General features: G+C 41.2%; 1 protein-coding gene across 3 annotated transcripts in view; it reads right to left on the reverse strand.

The window, feature by feature from the left end:
• The window catches only part of LRPPRC (leucine rich pentatricopeptide repeat containing), a 168,541-nt gene that overhangs the window by 146,497 nt on the left and 6,490 nt on the right, over positions 1-15,554 (reverse strand). For all 3 annotated transcript variants that reach the window (XM_077813850.1, XM_077813849.1, XM_077813848.1), the window contains exon 2: positions 308-513. In XM_077813850.1, coding sequence (XP_077669976.1) covers positions 308-320 — 13 coding nt within the window. In that variant the 5' untranslated portion in view covers positions 321-513. The remainder of the gene's footprint in view (positions 1-307; positions 514-15,554) is intronic.

Genomic DNA, 15,554 nt, shown 5'->3' on the forward strand with positions numbered 1-15,554 from the left:
ATAAAAGCACACTGAATATCTGCCTGAACTTGCACCAGATTTTTCTGCAACCCCCCTCTACCACAAAAGTGGAAGAATGAAGGTTTGTTGCTTTATCATGGTCACTGGTCTCTTACATACAAGTTAATACAGCTAAACTTCCACAATTGCCTATAAGAATTTGAGCCGAGGTGTGAGGTAAGTTTAGTAACTCCTAAAAAACAAAAAAAAACCCCAACAAATTAGTTTCGTTTATGTTCTTTTGTTTTGATAAAATCTTTAAAATGAAACGTCAACTTATCATACAATGAATGAAAAGCAGGTTTACCTGTTCTGCACATGTCATGGAAGATTCTTTGTAGAAGAGTTCTAGTAATGCGGCCAGTTCTTCTGACAGAGCTATCCAGTTTATTTAAGGCCCAGTCAAAATGCTGTGCTTGCTTATTCTGAATACCTGAAACAGGTTCTTCTTGAACTTTCCCCTTCTGATGAGGTGCAATTGCAAAGAGCCTTGCATGGTAGATCAGTTGTGTGCTAAACAAAAACAAAAGCCATTTATGTCAGTTAATGAGCAAACACTTAAAAACCTCCTTCCACAAAATGTTAATTCCCCTTTACCAACATCCCCCACCCCCCCACACCAAAGGGAAAAAAAAGCCAAAACCTTTTACAGACGACATGCAATGCTGGTTTAAACCAGTGTAGGCAATTCAGACTACACGCTGTATCATTTCAAGAGGTTTGGGGGGTGGGAAGTCAACTAAGAAATGCATAAAACTGTGTATATTTCTCATATGGTCAAATTTTGCTTATTTGGGATGTCCAGCTAAACTGATTATAGCTTTGCCTAAAAATGGTTCAAAATGGTATTTTTGTAAAACAAACAAAGTTCTGAAGCAAGGAATAAGATTTCCCCATGAATAGTTGTAGACATCTCTTCTGAAGAACAATAAATGAGGCGGCAAGCAACAATAACTTTTATAACCAATTTAAAGTACTAACAGAGAGAGCTGAACAATGTAAAGATTCGTAAACCTAGAAAATACCTTTTCATCTTATAAAATTACACTATTACATCACAGATAAATGGATATAAAAAAAACTTACATTGTAGCAACCATCAAAGATTTTTTTAAAATTTATTTCCACAGCACTAAGGACTAGGGAAATACGACAATTATAAAAAAATTCTTCATAAAATTTCTTAACTGTTAGAAATTCTTGTTCTGGAATCAGAATGGTCCACACAGTGTTAATCAGGAACAGCTATTGCGTTTTAAATTCACACCCTACCTTAATCCACACTAACTTTCAAGTGTAGATAAACCCTAAATTATAGTTAGGGCCCTACCAATTTCACAGCCATGAAAAACATGTCTCGGACTGAAAAATCTGGTCTTTTATGTCCTTTACCCTATACTGCACAGATGTCACGGGGGAGACCAGCATTTCTCAAATTGGGGGTCCTGACCCAAAAGGGAGTTGCAGGGCGGTCGCATGATTATTTTAGGGGACTCACAGTATTGCCACCTTTACTTCTGTGCTGCCTTCAGAACTGGGTGGCCGGAGAGCAGCGGCTGTTGGCTGGGCACCCAGCTCTGAAGGCAGCACCCCCACTAGCCACAGTGCAGAAGTAAAGGATGGCATGGTATTGCCACCCTATTTCTGTGCTGCTGGTGGCGGCTCTGCCTTCAGAGCTGGGCTCCCAGCCAGCAGCCACTCTCCAGCTGCCCAGCTCTGAAGGCAGCACTGCTGTCAGCAGAAACACAGGAGTAAGGGTAGCAGTACCGCCCCCCCGCCCAAAATAATCTTGCGACCCCCACCACCACCACACACACACACAAACTCCTTTTTGGATCAGGACCCCTACAATTACAACACCATGAAATTTCAGATTTAAATAGCTGAAATCATGAAGTTTACTATTTTTAAACTCCTATGACCATGAAGTTGACCAAAATGGACTATGAATTTGGTAGGGCCCTAATTATACTGATGTGGTCAACAGTCAATATACAGACAAAAGTATGCACTGAACTGTAACTGGGCAGGTCCTCATTGTGTGCATATGTTTTCTGAAGTGTGTGCTAAAGTCATTCTTTCAGGTACACAGATTGGCCCAAATCTGTCTCCTCTAGATCCCCTGCACAGAGGAAAAAACAGACTATTCATACTGAGAGAAGAGGGGCTCAGTGGCATCTACAACTCTGGCCCCTCCCTCTAAACTCTGCAAAAAGCACTCTTGGGTCCAGAGTGATAACTGGGCAGGCCAGGCGCCCCAGGAACTTTAGGTGAAAGAGGCAACACAGACAGAGGTGCAATATCTTTTCTGATGTACCCCTCCACAAAGGGGTCTTGGTGGCAACCTGAAAGAGACTTTGGAAGGCCAGCTTGACTGTAAATAACATTTGAGGAGCAGGGGACGGTGCAGTTCCACCAGGTTTGTGGACAAGCCATGTGTCATTTTCCAGCAAAATTCCACCCAACAAAACAGACAGTGTGAGGAATCTCTTTGAGGAACCCCTCTTGAGCACCCACCAGCAGATTTTTTCACAGGCAGGATGGTTTAACACCATAAATTGTAGTGGAGGCAGGGGGGAGGAAAGACAGTCAAGAAAGCGTTTACTTTCAAATCCACACAGAAAAAAAAATTTTAAATTCAGCAACGTTTGGGAGCTTAAAATTGTCCTCCTACCACCAGACTGCAGTTTTATACAGCTGATGTGGCCACAAAGCAACTAGTGCTATATCAATTCACACCATCTTAGTAATGACATTTGCATACAGTCAAAAATATCTGAAATCAATTCTTTTGAGCTAAAAGGAAAAAAGGTCTTATCCATTTGTGACCATATACAGATTTCACTGATTTAAAACTAAAGTCAGTCAAGTTTGGGAGAAATAAGATTGCAAAATATTTTCAGAGTTAGACAAGAGGAACAACAGTATAATAAAGCTGCTTGTTGTTGTTATCTCAACCATTAAAATGATTAATCATCCTAGAAGCAGAGTTTTCTGCCCAGGCAACTTATTTATCAGTGACCTAATTGCCGGACAACAATTATAAGCCATTACATTTTTATTCTCACCCCGAGCTCTTTTCCATATCTACCTGAACAAAAGGGCACAAACAACCAAGGAAAATGGTATGCACTAGTAGCTCAGAATGCTACCTGAAAGTTTGACACACTACTTCAAGTCAAGGTTGATATAATGAGTGACCATACTCTTCACAAGTAAGCAGCAACATACGAGTATACTATCATCCTAATGCACAAGGATTTATGCTTGCAACTTCCATTACCATTAATGGGAGATGCACAAGTAAGGCTTTGTCCACACTACCCACCTTTTAGTGACACAGCTGTGCCTATGCTACATTAACTCCTATGCCAGACAGCTCATCCATGGCTGCAAATATTTTGTATCCTCATTTCATATCTACAGTTTATATGAGTGGTCCCCAAACTTTTCATGGTCACACCCCCTCTCCCTGGAGCTGGGGTTAGGAGCCGGGGGGAGGTGGGCGGGGAGGGAATGTGGACAGGGACAAGGCAAGCGCAGCTGGGGCCAGGCATGGGACCGGGAGTCAGGGAAATGGCTGGCGGTGGGGCTGGAAGTAGAGCAGAGCTGGGTGGCGCTCCCTTCCTCCTCCCCCCCCATAGCAGCTGGCCCATGCCCCCCAAACGGGGGTGCACCCCAGAGTTTGGGGACCTCTGGTTTATACACTGCCTTTGCAAACAATCCTATCAAGGATCCTTGCCTTTAAACAGCAGCTAGCACTTTAAAGCTTTTCTATAGCATCATCAAGGAAGATTCAATTTGACACATCTGCAGTAGAGTTTTGCCTATGACGAACTGTCAAATTTAGAACTCAGACCTGCCATAAAATAAAGAATATAATTTATTACTGAACTATCCTTGCTCAAAATATAGCCTGATGGTCCACTTTTTAAATAAGGGAAAAACCAAGACTTGGCACAAGTCTGACCTACTATAAAGCAGAATGCATTGCTTCTGCAGTCAGGAAGAAAGCAATTAGTACATTTGGCTGACAGACACAGGCTTATAAATGTTGCAAAAATCAAAGTATTTATTGACAGCCATGTTCAGGCATTAACTCGTCAATTTAAAAACTGCACAGATTTGAACATTTTAGTCAGCAGAGGATAAAACCCATTACTCCTGTGGGAATTCTGCATCACTGCGTGTGTGCCGAATTCATGGTCCCTGCAGATTTCTTCGCTCACCTGCAGAAAAATGACTTCTGATGGGGAAGCAAAGGGAAGCCACAAGAGCAGTCACGTGCCCACTCCCTGGCAGTGCAGACTGGTCGGTTTGGGCACCCAGAGCAGCTGGTAGAGATGTAAATCACCGCCTGGGGAAAGGAGGGGAATGGGTATCCATGTATGTGAGAGAGAGAGAGAGACTCTGTCCCTCTCGCTGGCTATTGCAGCATGCTCAGCATGGAGGGGCAGGGCTTTGGGGTATTTCTGAAGAGACAGGTGTGAGGCAGGCTCTGTTTCCCCAGGCAGAGGAGAACATAGCAGTCTGCCGGCTTAGTGAATTCCCCCAGGAGGATAACACAGGTATAAAATTTTAAGGCTCCTTTACATTGCCAGAGTGGTATAAATGAGACTTATTGTAAAGGACAGCATGGCCTTGTAAATTCTTATGGTGCTTTAGTGATTAGAACTGGTCTAAATTTTTGGACTGCAAAAATGTCCTTTCAAAATGTACTCCATGAACTGTTTGCTACTGACCTTTTTGAAGATGATCAGTAGCCAGTATAAATTGTGAGTTTGAGTCCACAGCCCTCACTTGCTCTTCAGTTGCTTATGATGTAACACTGAGCATATGGCTGCATATATTTGTTGACTAATAATTAGACGTAAGGGTCAATACTAGCTACATTACTATTACCCAGAAGGAGTTTGGAGATTTCCTCCAATGCTCCCCACTCCCATTCGCCATCCATTGTATTGTAGTTTAAATAAATTACCAAAATAACAGAAACTAGCTGGATTAGATTGCATTATTTTGACAAAAAAAATGCAGAATTTTTAATATTTTTGTGCAGAACTTTTAATTTTTTGGCACAGAAGTCCCCAGGAGTAACCCATTCACCTCAAATAAAGGATTCTTACATATCCATTTACCTCAAATAAAGCATTTTTACACTGAAATAACTATACCTGATTTTTTTTAAATAATTCCATTTGACATCATAGAAAGAGGAACTGTTATACAGGAACCAGAGTGTGTCAAATGTTATCTCAGATAAAAAATAAAATTAAAACTCTCTCGGTTATAAACAACTCACTACACAGGAAAGCTTAGTTTGATCTTTTTACAAGTTAGTATTTAGCACAGCGATTACAAATTCTTAGTAAACCTTCCTTCTGGAGCTGTCAATCCCAGTTAACTCAAGCAATTAACTCAAAACAAATTAAGTTGATTAAAAAAATTAATCGCGATTAATCACAGTTGTAATCACACTTAGTAAAAATACTAAAATTATAAGTATTTTTAGATTTTTCTACATTTTCAAATATATTGATTTCAATTACAATACAGAATACAAAGTATTCAGCACTCACTTTATATTATTTTGATAAATATTTGCACTGTAAAAAATAGTATTTTTCAAGTACTGTATTGCAACCTCATTATTGTGAAAGTGCAACTTACAAATTTAGATTTGTTTTTGTTACATAACTGCATTCAAAAACAAAACAATGTAAAACTTTAGAACCTACAGATCCACTCAATCCTACTTCTTGTTCAGCCAATTGCTAAGGATTCGTCTACAGTACGAAATTATTTCGAAATTATTCTATTCGAATTTTCGGAAGCTATTTTATACTTTCGGCCTTCTGTGTCCCCACTAAAGCGTGTGAATTCAGCGGATTGCATCCACAGTATCAAGGATAGCATCGAATATCGGAGTGGTGCACTGTGGGTAGCTATCCCACAGTTCCCGCAGTCCCTGCCACCCATTGGAATTCTGGGTTAAGTTCCCAGTGCATGATGGGGCAAAAACATTCTCGCGGGTGTTTCTGGGTGTGTGTCGTCAGAAAGCTACGGCAGACAATCGTTTCGCGCCTTTTTGGCATGCAAACGCCATACTGCTTTCAGCAGACGGTGCACCACTACTCTCCTGCTACTATGAATCCACCTCTCATTTCCTCTCATCTTCCTTTGTAATCTCTACTATCTACTCTTTCTCTTCCTCATCAAACGCTTCCGCCGCCAACTCTGCTCTCCCGCTATTGCCACACTTGCGGGCTTCTCCATGTTGTCTGTCCTGGGCTCCCACCTCTGTGAAAGCCACAGAAGACAACCATTTTCAGCCTTTGTTCAGCTACCGTGAACCGAACAGCACAGCTTCCACTGCCATTCTGCTCTCCTACGTTTCGCGCCCTTTTTCCAGGATTACCCATGCAGGCGCCATAGTCATGGAGCCCGATCAGATCTCCGCTGCAGTTTTGACCATTGTAAATACCTCGCGCATTATCCAGCAGTATGTGCAGTACCTGCAAAACCGGGCGAGGAAGCAGGAAACAAGTACAGACTGGTGGGACTGCACAGTGTTGTGGGTATGGGATGATTCCCAGTGGCTGAGAAACTTTCATATGAGTAGGACCACTTTCATGGAACTTTGTGACTTGCTGTCCCCTGCCCTGAAGCACAAAGACACCGAAATGAGAGCAGCCCTCACAGTTGAGAAGCTTCCATAGCCCTGTGGAAGCTTGCAACGCCCAACAGCTACCGGTCAGTCGGGAATCAGTTTGGAGTGGGGAAACGTACTATAGGGACTGCTGTGCTGCAACTAGCCAATGCAATCATACACAGGCACCCTGGACAGGAGTAAGGAGCAGTTCAACTATAGGCTGAGCAAGTGCAGAATGGTGGTAGAATCTGCATTTGGATGTTTGAAAGCGAGCTGGCGCAGTTTACTGACTCTGTTAGATCTCAGCAGAACCAATATTCCAATTGTAATTGCTGCTTGTTGTGCTCCACAATATCTGTGAGAGTAAGGGGGAAGACATTTACGGCGGGGTGGGAGGTTGAGGCAATTCACCTGTTGGCCAGTTTCACACAGCCAGACAACAGGGTGATTAGAAGAGCACAGCAGGGCGCGCTGGACATCCGAGAAGCTTTGAAAGCCAGTTTCATGACTGGCCAGGGTACAATGTGAGAGTTGTGTTTGTTTCTCTTAAAGTTACCCACCCCCTATATATATATATATATATATATATATATATATATATATATAAAAAAGGAAATAAAGTCACAATTGTTTAAAAACCATTCTTTATTATTTGTTGCACAAAACACAGAGAAATCAGAAGCTAGACGGGGGAGGGGCGGTATTGGGTTGGGGGGGTGGAGGAGGAGGGGAGGACAAGTCCAGAAAGCAAATCAAAATTTAGGATATGCCAAATTGTTATTGCCATATTGCTTCTTGTGCAATCCTCTCGGGATGACTGTGTGGGTCCCCGTAGCCTCTCTGCCCGTGTTCTTGGGCATCTGGGGGAGGAGGTTATGGAACTTGGAGAGGAGGGAGGGTGGTTATTCAGGGGCTGCAGCAGTAGTCTGTGGTCTTGCTGCCTTTCCTGCATTAGATCCACCATACAGCGGAGCATGTCAGTTTGCTCCCCCATGAGTTTGACCATAGCATCCTGCCTGCTCTCATCGCGCACGTCCCTCCTCTCTTTGTATTCACGAAACGCTTTACGCGACTCCGCAATTGTTTGCCTCCATGCATTCAACTGGGCCCTATCAGTGTGGGAGGACTACATGAGCTCAGCAAACATGTCGTCCCGAGTTCCTTTTCTTCCGCCTTCTAATCTGGACCAGCCTCTGGGATGGAGTAGATAGGGGCCACGTTGAAACATTTGCACCTGCTGCAGGAGGAGAAAAAGGGAGGGTAGTATTTTAAAAGATACGTTTTAGAGAACAAAGGGGACACTGTTTCTCAGTAAACAGGCAATTCATAGTACACAGCACATATTCTTTCTCTACATGGTCTCATTTTGCCTCTTATACTGAAGTGCCTGCCACTTTGATATAAGTAAGCCAACACATGCGGCCAGGCAACAGAATTCAGCTTGCAGTCAGCGGCCATGCAACAGAATTCAGCTTGCAGGCAGCCTGCGGGCTCTCTGGGATGATTGCTTCACACAACAACCCTCCCCGCCCCCCCTCCACACACACCCAGCGTGGCTCCAATGAGGCTCTGAGCAGGGATGAGCCCTTTAAACTAAACACAAACAGCCCAGTGTGGCTGGGTTTCCCCCCCCAACCCCCACCGTGTGACTCCGAACAAGCTCACTCACCAGAAGGGCCTTCTCCAGGGTCATGGTCTGGGAGCATGCTTTGGGAGTGGGGGGAGGCTATTGGCTCCAGAGTTAAGAACAGTTCCTGGCTAGGGGGGGAAACAGATTCCCCACTTGCCACATGTGCATTGTCCTTCTCCTCCTCCAAAAACTCATCCTCCGTGCTACTCCCCCCTTGCAGGTGTCCATGGACAGCGGTGGGGTAGTGGTGTCATCACCCCCCATTATCGTATGCAACTCATGGTAGAAGTGGCATGTATGGGGCTGTGACTCAGAGCGCCCATTCGCCTCCCTGGCTTTTTGGCATGCTTGCCTGAGCATTTCTTTCTTTGGAACGTAGTTCTGCCATAACAGATTTGTCTCCAACATGCAATGAGATCCAGTACATCCATTTGTACCATGCTGGAGCTCGTCTGCGAATCCGGGACTGCGTGGTCGCCTGTGATGGTGGACTGTGCTGATGGTCACCTGTGCTGATGGTGACCAAACCGGAAATTCAAAAGTTCCCGGGGCTTTTACTGCCTACCTGGCTAGTGCATCGGAGTTCAGAGCGTTGTCCAGAGCAGTCACAAGGGAGCACTCTGGGGTAGCTCCCGGAGGCCAATATCATCAAATTGCATCCACAGTACCTGTAACCCGGAACTGCAATCTCGATTTTAGCGCTACTCCACTTGCCGAGGTGGAGTACAGAAATCAGAGTAAAGAGCCCTTTATATCGAAAAAACTGGTTTGGTCATGTGGATGGAATCAGTTTTATTTCGAAGTAACCCAGCTAATTACGAAATAACCGTGTACTATAGACCAGGCCTAAGACAAACAAGTTTCTTTACATTTATGGAAGATAATGCTGCCCGCTTCTTATTTACTTTGTCACCTGAAAGTGGGAACAGGCGCTTGTATGGCACTGTTGTAGCTGGCATTGCAAGGTATTTACATGCCAGATATGCCAAACATTCATATGCCCCTTCATGCTTCAGCCACTGTTCCAGATGACGTGCATCCAGGCTGATGACGCTCATTAAAAAAGTCTTGATTAAATTTGTGATTGAACTCCTTGGGGGAGAATTGTAGGTCTACAGCTCTGTGGTTTTAACCGCATTCATCTTATATTTCATGTTATAGCAGTCTCGGATGACGACCCAGCACATGCTGTTCAATTTAAGAACACTTTCACCGCAGATTTGACAAAACCTAAAGAAAGTACCAATGTGAGATTTCAAAAGACAACTACAGCACTTGACCCAAGGTTTAAGAATCTGAAGTGCCTTCCAAAATCTGAAAGGGATGAGGTGTGGAATATGCTGTTAGAAGTCTTAAAAGAGTAATGCTCCGATGCACAAACTACAAAACCTAAACCACCAAAGAAGAAAATCAACCTTCTGTTGGTGGCATCTGACTCAGATGAAGAAAATGAATGTGCGTCAGTCTGCACTGCTTTGGATCGTTATCGAACAAAACCCATCATCACCATGGAAGCATGTCTTCTGGAATAGTGGTCGAAGAATGCAGGAGCATATGAATGTTTAGCATAGCTGACATGTAAATACCTTGTAACTCCGTCTACAACAGTGCAATGCGAACAATAAAGAGATTGTACTACAGTACTTGCATGAGGTGAATTGAAATGCTATTTCTTTTATCTTTTTTACAGTGCAAATATTTGTAATCAAATATAATAGAAAATGAGCACTGTACACTTTGTATTGTGTTGTAACTAAAATCAATATATTTTAAAATGTAGGAAACATCCAAAAATATTTATAATAAATCGTATTCTATTTACAGTGTGATTAAAAATCTGCAATTAATCATGATTTTTTTAAATCTCGTGATTAACTGCGATTAATTTTTTTTATTCGCTTGACAGCCCTACTTCCTTCACACCCATCTAGTTTTCATTATAAGTCTCAATACATAATGCCAATAAGAAAGGTCGGAATTTCACATTATCACATCTCTAATTGGGACATTAGTGGTTCAGTCAGAACGAAGATATGCTTTTTCCACACACTACAGAGATGTGCCCCTGTGTAAGGGTTACTATTTCACTGAGATAAGGCAGGATACTACTTGCAAAGAGAAAAATTTTATATTCTTTATTATGGATTGTGATGCTTTAAATTTCAGGCAGAATATCTGAAAGCTACTACAAGTTCTGTCCTGTTATCCCCAAAGTGACAAAGGACATCATTATCTCTTTAAAAGAACAAAGTCTCTGATAAGAAGACATGAAAATAAAAAAATGCACATGAAGAATAGTAGGACAGTTTAGTACAGGCTATACATTGTTTGAAATTAAGTTTCTCCAGTAGTATCAAAACAATCACACTAGATGCAGAGAAGGCATTCAAAGCTAGCTAGCAAACTACTTTTATCCTTTGGTTTAATTCAATGTTAGTGTTCCACCTATTACGATTAGTGTCCATTCCTGGGACAGAGCCAAAACTGGTGTGAACTGGTAGTAACTAAGCTAATAGTTTGACTAGATATATGATATTTATCAGTACATTCTATGGTCTTCTGGATTTTTCATCATTTGTGCATACACTTATGCTGGCCTCCAAAACCGGAATTGGCCAATTTTCCCCATTCAAGGAAATAATAGAAGATTTTGAAGAATTTGAAGCACTAAGCTCCTGAAAAAGATATACAGAACTTCTTTTGAAAGCCACCCAGACCTAGAGATTTGTCACTTGAAAGGGTTTCTTAGTGTTTTGAACGTTCACGTTATCTGACTTACAACCATATTTGTTTTCTTCAGTAATGTGCGATTTTTAAGTTCTCCAAAAAATGTATATATTTGCACTATAAAAGGAGTTGCTGAGGGTTATGTTTTTTTGTAGACCTAAGATGTTTATCTTGATTCACCAGTTTATTTACTTTATTCTATAACAATTGAAGGCGAAAAGTGGGATGGGGTATTTTTGAAAGCATATGGCTAATTTTATTTCAAATACTTAAACCACTGTCGGGTGTGTGAGAGGGACATGTTTGTCCTAGATTTGATAATGCTGACAAGTTACACTTTTAACTTATTCAGCTTGAACTTTTCAGATGCACCATTACTGATTTTTTTCCTGTAAGTCTCAAAACTGCTCTACAGCATAAAATAGGCGCATTAGTCTACACACCTTCAATTAAAAAGATTAGTTAGTTTTAGTTTAGTTAGTTTTGCTCCAATGGCATGAATTATGACTATGGTACTAAATGCTTTTGCCAAAGTCTTTTCCCACCATTCTGACCCTAGCACCACCACTCCTTCCTTCAATAGTTCTGTCTCTTAATATAAAAATACAAGATTCTCATTCTCAGCTACAAGACCCTCTGCAGTCCTGCTACCATCAAAATGTTTGCTCTCTTTTTCTCTTTCCCTAGTCCCCTTTCCTTCACTGCTCCCTTGGATTCTCTTTCCTTCACTGCTCCCTTGGATTCTCTTTCCTTCACTGCTCCCTTGGATTCTCTTTCCTTCACTGCTCCCTTGGATTCTCTTTCCTTCACTTTTGTGCTGTCACGTATGCTTGGAACAGCTTTGATAACCTACACTGCCAGGATCCTACTATTCTTCTCCATATTTCTGCTAAAATGCGCAACTCTTCTGCCTTTCATCATCAATAAACCGCACATCCTCCTCCCTGAATGTTGGCCTAGCCTTGTTTTATGTTTGCCTCACATAAAACATAAGCACTTCCATACAAGTAGTATGCGTCATTGAGGTTTATAAAGCTCTTCGGAAATTAATGGCACTTTTTATTAAAAATAAAATACTAAAGCGAATGGAATTAGCATCCATTCCTGAATTAAGAGTTGTATTCATTCTGTCAACCTAAATAGACATTTTTAATTAACTACAGAAAAACAAATGTTGTACCCCTTGACATTACTGTAATTACTAGTGTTTAACCAAATGGTTCACAAATACAATTATATTTAAAGTGCTGAGTATGTACTTCAATTAGAACAAAAATTCTCCTGAACTGCATTATAATTGGCAATCATGTCAATATGAAATCCAGTAAATAGTTACTGTTGGTATTCACTTACAACCATAGATACACAATTTATACATACAGCTTAAAAACAGAAGTACAAGAAAATACCAGTAAAGAAAACGGAAATTATTCACTTATATTATAGTTGCATCTAAAGACTATATTCAGGATTGAAACCTCATTGTGGGCATTGTACAAACAAAAAATGGCCCGTCACAGCACAATTTACAAAGTAAAACGGAGACAAAATGTAAAACAAGGTCACAGTGTTTTGCCAATATTGGCTTTTGCTATATATTGGCTGGAGAAAAAGGAATCACAGTATATTTGCTATATACTGAATGTGAAATGGTTTCCTTGTACTTGCTTAGTGCGCATCCTGGGATTAATCCACTCTCCAGTCATTTCTCATGGAAAAAGAGCACTAAATCGAATACAAGTTTTGCATGCGAAAGGAGAGCAAGATCAGGCTTCCAATATTGTGTATACACTTGATCCAAGTCTCTAGACATTCAAATAACCTTGGAATGAAAGCTGGACTACAGACACGTTTCGTAACAATTTCATACAAGTAGTGGAGTGAGCTGCTTGGATCATTTTGATGTCAGCTTAAAGACATAAAAAAACAGCACCAGGAAAACTGATTCCTTTATCAATGGTTAATGCCTCCTCTGAGTGCCAACGCTCAAACAAGCACTGATTAGGCCCTTCTTCAAGAACACCCCACCAACCACCACCTTGAACGTAGACTGCATTAGTATCTTTCCGTTGTCAGGAGATTAACAGTGAAGTCATCAAGTATGGATACTGATTTTATTATATGTATCAGCAGTTTGACAGTGGATCGTGAAGCATTGCTTACACTCTAACAGGTTCTGGCAGGAATGAATGAAGTTGTTTCAGTGGCACTGTTCCTTCCTTTGAAAGGTTTTGTGTAAACGCTTGTTCATTCCTTACATGCTTATCATGTGGTCTCACAAGATTCCATTCTATCACCACTGCTGGTCAGTGCACATGTGAGGTTATTAGAGTGCTAAATCTTTGGGATCACAGAGCCATTAGCATGCTTATGAAGTCAGATAATGCTGGTTGCCAGGAAGAAGAAACTATACAGAAATTTACAGGGATTCGTGACTGCTCCATCTAGTGCTGGAGTGCATCTACCTCTTGCCAAAGTGGCTTGCAATTCTGGACTCCCAGTTAGCCATATTGGCTCATTCTGCTTCCCCACACCCACCTTCCCAACAATCTGAAGTTGGCCTGAAGGCTGTCTTTTTCCATGATGATTCAGATTTTGCCAGTCATCCACACCTGGCACCTGCAGGGTGAATTTCTGCATTCTTGCAATACTGTTTTAAGTGAGTGAGCAAATACAAGGTGGTTTTTTTATTACTACATCAAAGAACAGTTTTCCCCTAAGAATGAAGGCAGAAAAGTAATTTGTGCCTGGGCTACTATATTTTCATTCAAGCTCTTCAAGGCTCGGCTATTTCAAGATGTATCTGGAATGGCCCTGGATGGCTATGCAGATATTTCAGTTACCACTTAGGAAGGCAGGCCTTAATCACCAAGTAGGGCAGTCAATATGTTGGACATTCTATAACTTATACTGGCTTCCTCCTACCTTTATAATTCTGGGTGCAATTCAAAGTGGTGGCTCTAAATTCTGTACAGTTTGGAACTCTGCTTTTGTTAGGGGCTGTCTCTCTCCTTCCATTTACTACAATGATGGCTTAGAGAAGATAAGGAACATTTTCTGAGCGCCCGTAGAGATTCAGAAGCAAGAACTGGAAGTACAGTATGCAAAAAGAAAAGGAGTACTTGTGGCACCTTAGAGACTAACCAATTTATTTGAGCATGAGCTTTCATGAGCTACAGCTCACTTCATCAGATGCATACCGTGGACATGGTATGCATCTGATGAAGTGAGCTGTAGCTCACGAAAGCTCATGCTCAAATAAATTGGTTAGTCTCTAAGGTGCCACAAGTACTCCTTTTCTTTTTGCGAATACAGACTAACACGGCTGTTACTCTGAAGTACAGTATGGTTATTAGAAAACTAAGTGTACTACTTCCATTCTTGAACAGCCCAGTTGGCTGATTTTCAGGGCAATACATATTTTGGCCAAGCCTTTGCCTATTTCAGGTTTGGTTTTTTTCTTTTGTTTTTTTTTTTTGGGGGGGGGGGGGGAGTGAGCTACTTTTCCCCCTTTCTAGTGTTTATTTGGTGCCCAGATACTATAGTAACAAGAATCTTACAAATGCATGTATTAAGGAACATTTAAGGCAGAATGGGAAATTTAAATTGGTGTTATAGGCTAAGATGTTACATAGCAAGTCATTCTTTTAAAACGTTCAGTAAACATATGAGAGAAAAGAAATCTATTCCATGCCCTGCTTGTGCAGAATATTGCTTACTGTGTATTTGCTAGACCTGTGTCCTATCTTTAGCTATCCCAAGCAATAGAGTTGCAACAATATTCTTTGGAATCTATTCCATACTGTACTAGATCTCACTGTGAGTTTACTGTGACTTTGAATTATAGACTTAGGACCCAAACAAGTTTAAGAAGAGTACTCATCACCAATGTGGTGTAAAACCACACAATTTTCTTAGTAAAAAGGGCCATTTCCAAAAGTTAAGGCTTGTACAGTACACAACCAAAGCACAAGCTATGCTTGAGCTCAAAACATAATCTAGAGAATTACATGCCAGAGATGTAAGAACATTTATGAACCTAAATGGACCCTCAGTTTTACACTTTTACTCTTCTACCTTACATATGCTGGGAATGCTGAATGCCTCTACAACAGTGACAATAAGGAAATAAACATTTCAGCAGAAATGCAGACGTTTGTTTCAGGGCATGAAGGCAGGTGGCAACTAATGATCCATTAAATGAAAAGCTAAATAGAATATTCTACAATCCAAGTGACTGAATTTAGCCAATCAAGAACTAAACACAACAAAAGGAATAATACATTCCTAAATGATTTGTTAGTTTATTATTTTCCAACTTCAGTTTAGTTTTTAATGTCAGATAATACTTTTTCACACACAAAAACTGTAACTTATAGTAACAACAACTTAGCACTACATATATATTAAATCTTTGCTGAGAGGTAGGGGGTCCACACCAACATCATGAGGAGAGACTGAGACTGTTTAGCTTGGAAAAGAGACAACTAAGGGGGGATATGATAGAGTCTATAAAATCATGAATGGTGTGGAGAAAGTAAACAA

The sequence above is a fragment of the Eretmochelys imbricata genome, chromosome 3 (genome assembly GCF_965152235.1).
Source record: "Eretmochelys imbricata isolate rEreImb1 chromosome 3, rEreImb1.hap1, whole genome shotgun sequence".
Classification (NCBI taxonomy): domain Eukaryota; kingdom Metazoa; phylum Chordata; order Testudines; family Cheloniidae; genus Eretmochelys; species Eretmochelys imbricata.